This window comes from Quercus lobata, chromosome 6 (assembly GCF_001633185.2).
Source record: "Quercus lobata isolate SW786 chromosome 6, ValleyOak3.0 Primary Assembly, whole genome shotgun sequence".
Taxonomy (NCBI): Eukaryota; Viridiplantae; Streptophyta; class Magnoliopsida; order Fagales; family Fagaceae; genus Quercus; species Quercus lobata.
Window position 1 is genome coordinate 29309871 of NC_044909.1, and position 14039 is coordinate 29323909.

The 14039-nt window shown below is 35.2% G+C and overlaps 1 protein-coding gene across 1 annotated transcript; it reads right to left on the bottom strand.

The window, feature by feature from the left end:
- Positions 1–1615: 1615 nt before the first annotated feature.
- Positions 1616–13220, bottom strand: LOC115993860 (zinc finger CCCH domain-containing protein 38). Its single transcript, XM_031117840.1, has 4 exons — positions 13005–13220; positions 6751–7213; positions 3569–5870; positions 1616–1929 (listed from the first exon to the last, which is right to left on the bottom strand). The coding sequence occupies exons 2-4, from the start codon at positions 7161–7163 to the stop codon at positions 1900–1902; spliced, it is 2745 nt and encodes a 914-aa protein (XP_030973700.1). The 5' UTR covers positions 7164–7213; positions 13005–13220; the 3' UTR covers positions 1616–1899.
- Positions 13221–14039: the final 819 nt, after the last annotated feature.

Below are 14039 nucleotides of genomic sequence, written 5' to 3' on the forward strand. Positions count from 1 at the left end.
TTTCTTTTTCTCCTCTTAACCAAACAACCAAAAATATCATTTTCTCCTATTTTTTTTCTCCCTCACTTTCCATCCCTTAATAATCACCGCAACCAAATGAAGTGTTAGGTTTGGAATTATTTTTACTTTAGTCAATTATGTTTTCAAAACAAGCCCATCTCTATGACTGATCTAGTCATTAAGTTAGTTCTCTCTCTCTCTCTCTCTCATATATATATATATATATATTCTCTCTCTCTCTCTCTCTCTCATATATATATATATATAGCCAACAAGCTCAACAAGATGATGGTGATGATTATAACAAATAGGACGGCTGCAAAAGTCCTAGAGATTGACATATTGTGACAGAAAAAATTAAGCACAAATAAGCTATGCATCAACAATAAACATGTTAAAGAGTTTAATTTTTTTTTTTTTTTTTTAAATTAAAAGAAGAAGAAGAAAACAACCAAGAAGCAAGAACAGACCCTATAATTTCGATGAATGCGATGCTGCCAAAGATGGAGAGAAGTCAACCAATTTTTCATTTTGGACATCATTTTTACCAAACACCACCACTCAAAATCAACACCACCACCAACTACTAGTTTAGAAATCAGCAGCGACACATGCAAATCTTGACCAGAAATCACAACTACTCCCAAGAAATTACAACATATAATCTCAAACCCCATCAAAGCAAGACGCAAATCTTTGACTAGAAATCACATGCACAGCACAAAGCCATGATTAGAAATTTTTAGACCCACATGCACAAAATTTTAAAAAATAAATAAAACGATGTTATTTTCGATTTTTTTGGGTTTGGTGGAAGGGATGAGAGGCTATGTTTGGAAGCAGAGGAACTACACCTGGTTTCATCCATGGTGTTAGTTGGGTAAAATGGAAGTAAGAGAGAGCACCAATATCATTGACCGCGGTGGTCTTCGGCCTCTATCCATCTCCAGCGACATCACCTTCATCAACATCACTCAATCAATTGCAGGGTTCTTTTGTTTTGAAGTGATTTTTATTGAGTGTGGTAGTTCCTATTATTCTATTTGAAATAATCTGAGGAAACATTGTTTCATTGGAGGACCTAAACAATAGGTTTCATTGTTTCATTGTTCCTCTCTTCTCGCCCCAAAAGTAAACCCTTGCTGGAGATGCTCAAGACTAAAGGGGCAGTAAAGACTAGAAAAATATTCTTGTGACAGAACCTTCCTGCAAATACAGTAAGAAATTAGCCAAAATACTCCCATGCTTAAGGCCCAAACAATTAGTGTGCACCTAGGACGTTTCCAAAAGCAGTACCATGCCCATTGCTCATTTAAGTTCAACTAATCAAATTGAGTGGACAAGACCAGAACATGCATAAAGATTTTTTTTTTTTTTTTTTTTTAATGTTTTTGGGGGGGGGGGGGGGGGGTGGTGGCGGTGCTCTTTGTAGAAGATGGTGATGACAAAAACAATGATAACAGATCCAATGCCAAATTCACAAAATAACTCTTCAAACACATCATGCATGTCATAAGAATCAAACGGCTTTTCTTTGTAGAAGATGATGGTGATGACAAAGACAATAATAACAGATCCAATGCCAAATACACAAAGCACCTCTTCAAACACATAATAAGAATCAGACACTGCAGAATTGTGCCAATGAATTGATGGTTACCAGCAATAAATCCCAAAAATCACAGTAAAAAGGTTATTCAGAAGATTACAGACAAACGCCCAGGTATATTTACAAGCATGGTTTAAAAGTTAGCTAACTATGTTACTGAACTAAATCACATCCAGGGAATAAAAAATATTGCTGGAGGCTGCAGAAGCATAAAGACAAAAGGAATACCAACTGCTGTATAACAGACAAAAGTAAATAAACAAATGAATTACTGGAGTTCCATGCTTCCTTTAGCCCTTCTGAATTTTTTCCACGTATGCCTGAAACAAAAGGAAACAATCTGACTATACTTAAGTTGGATTAAAAAACCTCTACTTTAAAACATAGTTAAGGAAAATATATTTATTTGGCAGTCTTAACTGGTAGGAGGAAGGTGAGAATTTATTCCAACAGCAAGTCATGAAGGTATAAGATAACGAAGTTGTTAATTACTTAACTTGGTTCAAAGGAATAATATAAAGCTATTAATTTTAAATTAGCATTTTAAATTGGCCCCCAACTCAAACTAGGTTGCCCAAATCTTTCACTCTCTCTTTCTTTCCTGTCATTATTTGGCCGTTAGCTATTTCGTTCCACGGAAACAATGGGAACTGAGGGAAAATTTGTGATTTGAAGCTCTTAGTCCAATTTAAAACATTTTTAAGATCTTGACTTTCTCATTCACTTTGCAATTAGTTTGACTAAACATATAGAGAGGGAAACGACAACTAAGCCTTATTCCCAATTTTTTGAGGTCGGCTATGATCCTCCACAAATTAGTTAAGATTGGCCACATCTATTCTTTTATATAAAGGGGAGAAAACAAACATTTTTGAATAACTACCTTGAGTAGTATGCCCATATCATCTTTCTAGACTTTTTAGAAAAATTTTGAGTCTGAGATTGTAATTCTTAGGAATAGTTAAATGCAAACTTTGTGTATTTGAACTCACTCCTCTTTCAACTAAAATTATTTTACTTACCAATAAAACAAACAAGAAAAGCATATTTCAAGTATAATATGTTTCAGCCATTTTGGTTTTTAAAGAGGGAAAAAAAATTTTGATGGGTAGTTTTTAAAGAGGAAATATTGAACCAAGCTTAGAAAGAAAACCTAGACTCACACTTTTCTTTTCTTTAATTTTCATTCTATTTTTTATTTATATATTTTTTTTAATTCAATGGTATAATGGAGAGGGGAGAACCTAGACTCACCTTAAGCTAATCCAACACAATTATGTATGCCTAGTTCCATTTAGAAATTCAGTTTTAGCTGAGTGCTCTGGTCCAAAAATATTACAACCAATCCAACTTGAACCAGGTTGTACCCTAATTATAAGTAGGGATGAAATCAGTTGGTTTCAGTTGGGGTGTGAGGCAAAACATCCAGCAAACTAATCCTTTCAGTTTAAGGAGTAGCAACATTGACACCAACCAACCAACAGCAGCCACCACACTGTACTGGAAGCCACCACAGCGGTTCGATTTGGTAGGTAAAGGACAACTGGAAAGACAGAGACAGAGTATAGCTGGTAAAGGCAATTTGAGAGAGAGCAAGGGAGAAAGTTGCATCACTTTCAGTGATTTGCAAAAGAGAGCTACGTAGCCAGAGTGAAAAATCATGGTACCAAGACCAACCAAAACACTGAATTTTTCTTAAAAAGAATCAATGGCAGGCTGGAACCAGCTGACACCGTGGTCATATCAGTTGATCAGTGATTTTTACATTCCTATTTATAATAGAAATAGGGATGTAATGTTTTTACAAGAGAATGAAACCCTTGTCCATTGAGTAAAGAGAATGAAACCCTTGTAACATATACATTATGGAGTTAACAAAATTATAAATATAATGTAAAATAGAGGATCAAAAGAACTTATTAATATATCTAAAACCAACATGAGTGAACCAGAACTCACCTGTACTAATTTGGTAAGCTTTGGTTTTGAAGATGACAGATAATAGTCAATTTTCTCTTGTGTCTGAGGAATATTAGCCCCCTGAAAAGTACTGGTCACTTTGTCGACCACCTTCTTCACTATAGTCTTGTAAGCATCTTTGCCAATTTGACCTTCCTTCCATGCGGGTTTTAGAATTTCCTTAACAAACTCCACAAGAGAAAATTTAAATGCACGAATACCCTTCACATCTTTGCTTTTCTTTCCATCATCTGCTTCAGCATCTCCATCAACATTCCCCAAAGGACCATCCTCTTGGGCATTTTGGTTCCCCTCTTGTGCTTTCTTGCTTTCCTCAGCCCCCACTCCATTGTTTTCCATGGCAACCTCATTATTTGCACCAGTCTCCTGCTGATTTGAAGGCTGGCTCTTGTGATTAGGTTCTTCTGAACTGCCAATCCTGTGAAAATCACTTCCATTTGGTTTGTGAGGAAGAGGTGATGGGGACATGTCTTTCAACGGTATTTCTGGTTTTACATCTACAGAACTTTTATGCCCAGATGGATTTGGTGAAATGCCTGAAGGGTTGTTACTAATGTCAGACTTCTTAGGCTCTATGCTATCACATATAGGATCATACTGCTGGGATCCAATGGCTGGGTTTTGCTGAACTTGTGCTCCTGAAACTGGCTGAAGAGGCCCTTCAGATTTGGAAATGGAAGGAACATCCACTGAATTATGGGAATTTAGAGCAGCATAAATTTGTGGAAGTTGCGGTCCATTTCCAAAATACTGAGCTAAAGAGGCTGAAAGGTTAGTAAGGTGTGTCAGCTGTTCACTGCTTACCATGTTTTGCCTTGGAGAAATTCCAGGATTTACTTGTGATGAACTAGCACCCCCAATTTCTGGTTTGGTGAGAGATTTTGGAGAAAAAACCAGATTTTGTTGATATTTTGTAGTTCCTCCTCTTGAAGAGGCAGTGGGTGTCACCACTTGATTTATATTTGGAAGAGGTAAGGAGCTTGAACTCTGTCCATTTTGGTCGAAGCATTGTCCAGGCAAGACATTGGCAGAAAAGTTTAGATCAACACTTGAACTAACAGTTTTTTCAATAGCACTTTTGTCATCACATGACAATGCAATAGCACCATCATCCCTCAAATTGTGGTTCTGTTGGAAATAAGATTTTTCATTTATAATTGGTTGCACAACTGCAGCAGCATCATGCATTGGAACTGAAGCCTCCTTAGTTATTTCCTGTCCTCGAGTGACTACAAATGTATCATAAGAACCAAAAGATTGTGAAGCCTGAGTAAGGTGACCATGCTCTTCTTTCACAACATGATTGGTAGACTGCAATCCATAATTCCAATCAGGAGACATGTCCATATCACCAGACCATTTCTCAGCACCACTTGATTCAGGAACACTGATGCTGGCAACAGCATTTTCTTCCTTCCAGGGGTTGCCTTCCTTCTCATTGCTCTCAGCTGCTTTATAACCAACTTTTGGATCGCCACCAGTTCTCTTCCCCTCATCCATACTATGACTCCATCTAGTATCAACCCTGGACCAAGCAGTAGACCTTTGTGCTGGAGCACTCAATTGTCCATCGTTGTCTTCACTCTTTGTAGCATCTGAGACAGTAACCGTATCACTCCATTCACTCCTTTTCAGACCATCCCGCAGCCGGTCTATATCAACTGAATGGCGGCGCAGCCCCCACCTATCATCTCCATCTCCTGATCTTCCATCAGGACTTACACCTGCCCGAGTATGATGAGAAAACCGGCAAAATTTCCCATTACGACAATTTCCTGCAGCAAAAAATTTACAAGGAACTTCACCAACCCTACGATGTTCAGGCTCACCACCTCGCTCAAAAGATAAGTCTCTATTCCTATAATTTTCCCTTTCTCTAATGACATCATTTGCAGACCCTTTACTGAAACTATCAGAAGAACCATCATGGGCATATCTGCAAGAAGCCCCCCTCCGACACTTTCCTCTAATAAAATCAGTACAGTATGCAGTAGATCTTCCCATTCTTGATGTATAGTCCCTGGTATCATGGGGAGTAGAATATTTTGAATCTCCACCTTTCCTGTGCCTACTTTCCCAGTTATCCTCATAATGTTGATTACCCTGATGAAGAAACTGACAATGATTGCCCCTCCGGCATCTCCCAGCTGCGAAATCTTTACACAATTGAGTAGATGCTCCTCTGCTTCTACTTCTGTCATGGAATCCTGATTCCCGTCTAATGCCACGAACAGGGCTTCTACTCCTGCTCCGGCTCCTGCTCCTACTTCTACTCCTACCCCTGTACATTATACGCACAAAAAAGGCAAGACAAATTAATAAACCAATCATGTTGTGCTCCTCACTGGTCACTAAGAGGAAGGACATATTGCTCTGTATATTAGACACCATCATTAATGATATGTAATGTAGGTGAGGCTCCATTAGCAAAACTAAGGAAAAGGTATTAAGTTTTCAAAACTACCACTTTAATTTGAACTCAAAAAATCTAGGGTCTGTTTGATAATGTTGTTCTAGTAACATTGTGTAAGTGTTGTGAAAATACGTGTTGTGTTGTTTAAACAACGATAACTGTTGTTTAAACTCCCCTACCAAACACCCCCCTAATGAAAAATAGGCATTGATTTTTCAAATAAAGGGTAAGTTGGGAAAGTTATTAGTATTGTGTCCTTTGACATTTTAAAGAGAACCATATTTTTATTTTTACTTTTGGATAAGGACCCTTCAAACTCCCACTAAAAAATTAACATGGATATATATTTTGAAAATCTAACCGCTGGATTGTAGGTTCTTTATGTTTTTAACATGCATGTCAAATTTTGTTCAAATTAGATGTTAATTACTATTCAATTCATAAACATATTTTTATGCATAATTTAAGACTACAAAAACTTGAAATTTAAACGTTTGATTGTTGACATAACTATTGATCTTTGATCTTCTTGAAATTTTACAAGCATGAATGATATAATAAGAAAATACAATCTAATGGTGAATTTGTCAAAATTCACATTCAATAAAAAGACATAAAGAGAGTTTGAAGGGTTTCTTTTCAAACTAATTTGAAGAGAAACTTTGTCCATAGACTTAAGAGACTGAAATAGAAACTTCCAAAAAATTTCCAGTTTGCCAAAATGAGCATGAAAAGTGAAGAATCAAACCTGAGTGACCTGCTCCAACCATTTTTGGGGGAGCGACTACGACTTTGTCCTCTCCATTCATCAAGACCAGGAGACATATTCATGCCATAACTTCCATCTCCATCCCACGAGACAGTGGCTTCCAAATTCCTGTTTCTGCCTTTACTGAAGCTACCATCCCTGAGTGAAACACTGCTTCTGGGTAAAGGTTCCAAATCATGCTTTGCCTCTAGCAAATCATTCTCCAGATCAGACCACTTTGAACGATTACTACCAGCAACCTCCGTAGAGAGCCATCTGCGTTCTGAGTCTTCCTCATGAAAAGACATGCCTGCTTTTCCAGGCCAACAATCAACTGATACATTTTCATCTTCAAATTGATCCTCTTCTCTCAAATCCCACTTAGAACCACGTTTTCTGCTGCTTCCACTCATTGCCCAAGACAAAAGCCTTACCACGTTTTTTCAGTTGAATTATAAATAATCTGGATCAAGAGAAAAATAAATAAATCTATCTCAATAGCATAAAATCTATCTTAAATTCTCCACTTTAGTTTCCTTGCAAGGTCTACTGTAGTGTCTTAATAATTTGAAATGTTCCACAGATATTATTTTCTCCCCATTCAAATTCATCATGCAACAATTTGATTCAATCAGAATAAAAACCTCAGATAATTAATAGAAAAACTTAATGTTTATTTAATCCAATTTTTTTTTAAATCTTATTAACTTAGAAGACTGTCCTAGGATCATGAAAGAGAAATTTGACACAATCTAAGTACATAATCATTTTCCATAGATCAGATATCACAAACATAATTTTGGTCAGCAGCATGGAACCTACTAGACCAAATATCTTACAGCAATTTCTTTTATCACTATATAAGACAGTATGATTATAGTGTAGACAATGAAATTTTAAGAAAAGAAAAGGAGAAAGAAGCATGAGTTTTTTTTTTTTTTTTTGATAGGTGAAAGGAGCATGAGTTTTGGGTACCTGGAATCACAAAGCTGCATTCACATTGCCAAACCCAAATTTGGGATGGAATAAGAAGACAAAAATGAATCTATAGGAATGGTAGACATAATATAATACAGGATAACAATGCACAACATTGACTAAACCCCCCCCCCCCTCTCTCTCTCTCTCTCCCCACCTAGAACTTATAAGGAAATTTGTAAATGGCACAAGCCTGAGCTTGGAAATCAACAACGAAAAGAGCCCCATCAATTAATACATCTTATTAGAAAAGAGAAAGTGATCAAAGAAACAAATTATGAAAAATAAAATAAGATCACAGTACATCTAAGGCACCCCAGCAGTATTCCCATAAACATCTAAAATATCTTTCTTGCTTGCTTCTTTTTTTCATAAGTATTGGTATTTTATTAAGCAATAGAATTCTCATGCACACAATAGCGAACACAAAGTAGAGTGAAAGAGTTACAAAAAAATTATGCATAAAAATACAGTGATTCTTTGATGTCTAAAAAGGAAATTGCTAATTTTAAGACCCCAAGCACAATACCAATTAAACAATGATTCCAACTGAGTCATTGAGCTTTATGCATCTTCAAAAGTGCCGCTATTTTGTTCCCTCCACAATGTCAACATCAAACATAAAAGGACAAGGTTCCAAATTTTTTGTGAAACAACATATAAAATATCTTCAGAAGCTTAGCCAAATTATTACCAATCAGCATTGCAGTTTGATCATGTAAATATTAGTGGACTACCAAGATGAAGTGGTGAACACTACAATAAATTGCATTTGATTCAGGGATATTAGAGACCAAAGGAATATAATTATTTGTGACCAAAAAAAAAAAAAAAACAGCAGCAGAGAAAAAAAAATACACCCGTTAGTCTCGTACTATTTCATTAAAAAACATACAAAATTTCTTTCAGAAGTCTAGTCAAATTATTTCTTGACCAGCTTTGCAGTTTGATCATATAGAAATTGGACCACCCTTTTTTTTTATAAGTAAGAAGAAAATATTATTAATAAAAGAAGAGCAAGGGAAATACAAAGCGTTCACGGTAGTGAACAAAGGAAAAAGGAACAAAAAGACAGATGCAGCCCCTAATCTATTCTAATGGATGAAAGAAAATCCAAAAGGGTAGAACAATCCGTGAAACCCCAACATCGAGACCAATCAAAGAGGGTCCGCTGGACCACCACCAAGATGAAATGGTGAACACTATAACAAATTACATTTTAATTAAAGGAAAGTAAAGACAAAACGGATATGATTATCGTGATATGAAAATAGAAACAGCAGTTGAGGCTGCAGAACAGGATACACCCACTAGCAGTCTCCCATGGCCCACAAAAATGATGTGGTTGATATCTTCGGCAGCTCAATAAGAATACTTCAATCAGTTAAGTTCATCCAGGGTACTAATGAGGAAATCTGAGCCAAGCAGACAATTATTCCACTAAGCTACAGAGTATTGATGCTCATTATTAAATATTTTCATATTTGATTGTTCTCGTTCTTTGAAATGATGAGATGGGAGGAGAAATTCCAAACAACTACCAATACTATAAATCAGGCAACCCAGAAAACTGTGTGTAAAATATAAATCACAATCCCCATCCCCACCCCTCCCAAAAAAAAAAAAAAAAAAAGGTTCCAGGTTTTAAAAATTAAAATTCGAGCTGAGTTTCCAAAATGCAAATGATCAAAAAACAAAATGAAGCACAGAAGAGGTAACAAGCAAGCTGGCAACTGATAGTCAGATGTTCTTCTACCTTATCAGTCAATAAGTCAACGGTTTCCCTGACATAATTCACTAAATTATTTTATTTTTTGTTTACAAATTACTGGCTTCCAACCAATAATATTGCAAATCACAAATTTCAGTAGGTTATATTATACATCTTTGCTTAAAAAATTTTAAATACAGTTATACAATATGGTTCTCCATTTCTTCGTCTTTTGCCTTCAGTTGCCTTGCAATACCAAAAAGGAAATTCTTTCAATGGCTAGGCTTATTCAAATCTAACCGACCAGAGATCAAGCCAGGATGGCTAAGACCAGCCTTAAATTATCCATAAACATCCGACCCGAGCCCAAACATCAAATTATTTGAGGATCCTTTGCAGTCTTAATGAAGACAAGGGGATAAGCTGGGGTATCCCGATACCTCAAAAAGATGTCCAAAGTAATTTTCCCCACAACCACAAGCTCAGCTTCCAATCCAGGAGAAGGATTTATATGTGAAAATTTGACATCCGATACAAGTTCATTACACAAATTCCTCCGCTACTTGCAAAAACTCCATATTCAAACATTACATATAAATTAGGATCTCTAGAAATTTGACACATCAATAACTTCCTTAGAAATCAGATTTTCAATTGGGCACAATATTATTAGGGACTTTATCATGAGGACTACATACAAATATCCATGTATGCTCTGTGAGTCTGTGAATGATATTCAAGTAAAATCTCCTAAAGGCCCCCCCAACACTTGCATCCCTCCACCAGGTTTCAAATGAGGGGATTATCTTTAGAAAATGCCCACCATCAACCAAACTAGCAGTCATCGAAATCTTTTTCTTACAAAAAGGAATTCTAGCTTTTTTTGGCCAGAAGCTGAGAATTTCAAAATTTGATTTGATTGACTCAGATTTAGAGAAAGGCATTTTCCATATCATATGATCATGCCTAAAATATTAGGTCAAACATCTTATTTTGAGAACTCAATTAAAAAGCCATAATTTTTGTTAAACAAGTGGACAATTTAAGGTTTCCAAACTAAAGGGCTCTCCTAAAGGACCATCTTTATACAAGGACTTCTCAAAGTGCATGAAATATATTTGGTTTACTCCTCAGGGGTGGGTCCAAAGGGCCCTACCTTGGTGAGGTTCCAAGTCATCAAAAAACAAAAAAAACCATAAATACACTATGCCTGCCATCAATCCCACTAGCTACCTGACAGTTAATTAGTACTCTTAAATGCATCAAGTTGCATTCAGACCAAAACAGAATTTTTGTAAACACCATGGAAGTGGTGAAAATTTTTGAAAACATACTTAAGACTATTTAGACCTATAAACTTTGTTTATAAGTAAAGAGAAATGTTTTCACAAGATTAATTCAATATGCTTGGAGCCTATCAACATATATTTTAGCAACCACAGGAAAATACGCACAAAGCTTGAATAAAATTATATTCACATATCTAATTCCTGCAACAAAAACAAAAAAGACTCTGCTTTACAAAGTATATTTTTTTCTGATAAATTTAACATTACAAATTACATTCAAAACCTGCAATCTGTTTAAAAACCCAGCAAAGTACATTTTTTTCTGATAAATTTAACATTACAAATTACATTCAAAACCTGCAATCTGTTTAAAAACCCAGCAAAGTACATTCAAAGGCAAAGAAAAACCCATATTTTACAATATCAACAACTGTTGGTCTATGGTCTATGCTTCATAATCAAAGAAGATAAAGGAACTTATTTTCCACATATACGGTGTCAAACATCACTCTTTCCTGTCTAAAACTCATATGAAGGTTTGGCCATGTATCCAAATCTTCCTTCCAAAGACTTCTAATTTCTCAGCAATGCCACCAAGCACCAAAAGCTGACTTTTAGATTTAGCATTTGACTTTAGACCTACTACTCCTTCAAGTTTACGTAGCAACCAAAAGTTTCTCATCTCTCATATGAGATAACTTCTACAGAAAAGCAAAGAGGATATTCTCAATTAACATCTCCAAACCAGCACACTGAAATACATGACTTTTACAGGAACTTGGTAGACTCTCAACCATGGATATATTTTTTATCTGTGGAGAACTGCATCATGTCCTACAGGACTATTCTTAAATGTCCAAACATTTTCATATAAATTCTGAACTCTTGATAGTTAATGTGGAAAAATGAATCAAATCCCTCTTTCAATTAACATATAATCACTCTAAAAGGATAAAGTCTGCAATGCTTTAGTATGTATTTTTGTTCCAAGCTTTTTCCACTCCATCACAGTGTTGATGTAATTTTGAGCATCAACAACTTCAATAAGAACTACTTTGAAGGTTGATGTATTCTTTTGCCAGTTTTTTAACCATAGAACAGGTTTTATGAAGCTAACTCAAAAGCTTTTGGAACACTCTCCACTAAAACAACATGAAAAACATCCATTAATATGTGGATTTGTGCAAATATCCAACGTTGCACTTGTGGAAGGATAAATATCACTGCAAATATCAATGCATCAATTCTTTCAAATGCACTTGGTAATCCCTCCACGCACTTGAAAATACTGCAGAAAAATTGTATATGATATTAGCACTCAGCTTGATGGACTCGTATTGAGAGGCATAGAACTAAAGTACAAATGAGACTACCTATCCTAGTACTTAGTCTTTTGGTGTCTAAGCAAACCACCTGATCACATAGACGAGAGATTAAAGACTCAAGCAAAGTGTTGACAAGTATACTTATTCCTATTAGAATGTTCCATATTCCAATAACGGCCAACAACCTATAAAATATTAGAAAACCATCTATACATTTTTGTATGACAGGTAAAACAAACTCGCACCCATATAGGATTGAACCCGTGACCTCACCATCTACTCCTTGTTCAAGAGGGAGGAGATGCCATCTAATTCATGAACCATGGCGAAACCATCATAATTTTATAAATTAACTACACACAAAGCAAGCAGAAGTGTAAAGAACCACTTCCAAACTACAAGCTAGTAATCAGACATGCTCCATGCAATCTTGAATGACTATTTAACACACATCATTCCCCAATAAAAGAAAACCAAATTTATAATCCCTAGCCACTCCATGATTCAAAAATTTAATTAAAAGCGTAAATTAAACAATCATATCTAAGCATCAAAAAAAAAAAGCATCTTGTAACACACATTATTCTCAATTCACCATTACACATACAAATATTTGAGACAGTTCCAAGTAAAACCCAGAACCCAGAAAAGGGTTTCTCACATATTGTATCATTTCATTCAAAAAATAAAAATATAAAGGCCAAGTTCAAATTTTGAATTTCAAAATCACACATAAATCCCAAAAAAGTGGGGGGCCGGCCAAAATAGCAGACCACAAATACAAATAAAAAACCAAAAAAGAAAAAGAAAATTGAAACCCTAAAAAGAAAAATTTTTGAATCTTTAACGGTTCAGATCAAGTTAAGAAAGAGAAAGAGAGAAGCAATAAACAAAACCCTAGAAGTGAAATAGAAGAATATTATAGAGAGAGTTGAAGAAGAGAGGACTCACACGAAATCAGAGAGAGAGAAACGCTGGAGCTCAAAGAAAAACCCTAAATTGCAAACGAGAGAGCACGCAAGCTCAAGCGAACCAAGGCAGTGTAAGAGTTTGTCATGGTTTTTTTCCTGTTTTGTTTAAACCCTTGTGTTTGTGAGCGAACCAGATGAGAGAGAGAGAAGTAAACCAAGGATTTTCCCAAAGTCAATACAGAAAAACAATCTTGGCCCTCTGTTGATTTTTTTTCTTTTTCTTGGCCCCACCCACACTTAGCAATTTCTTTTCTCTTTTATCCTTTTTATATTTCTCTCTTGCTTTTTTTTTTTTTTTTTTTTGTGTAAATTAATTTTTATAACTTAAATTTTTGAGCTTGTTTTATTTAAACCTTATATTATAATTTTTCTATTAACCACATTATATGTCATGTGATAAACTGGTTTAAATGAAAATTATTTAAAATTTTGAAGTTTATAGGAAACTTACCCAAACTCTAAGGTTTTAATAAATTATATGAAATTAATATAAGATTTAAATGAAATGTTTTTAGAAACTTTGGATGAGAAAGAACCAATTTAAGTATATTTCAAATATAAAAAGATTATTGAATTTTTGTTATAAATTATTGTGGTCCCCTGTGCCACAATGATAAAGCTTGTGATGAATGGCTTTTTTTTTTTTTTTTTTTTTTTGAATGGCTAATATGTAATGAGAAGAAGGCCAACTTCATGGTGCATGGTTGAGGGCTTTGCCTATGGTATCCAAGTTAAAAACATCTTTGTATGAAACTCACACTTCGTTTGGGAGCTCATAAAAAAATGGAATTCATTTAAGTAATGGAAATGAAAATAAATGAATAAAATAAAATTTATTTATTCTATTTTTTAGAAGAAATGGAATGGAATTAAGTAAGGATTTGGGTTTTTGGTATAAGCGGAGATCGAACCCCTGACAAAAAACTTTACCCGTTGAGTTATCTGGAACTCACACCTTATTTGGAAGTTTTAAAATAAAATAATGGAAAGAAATAGAAGGTAAGTAACCTTATTT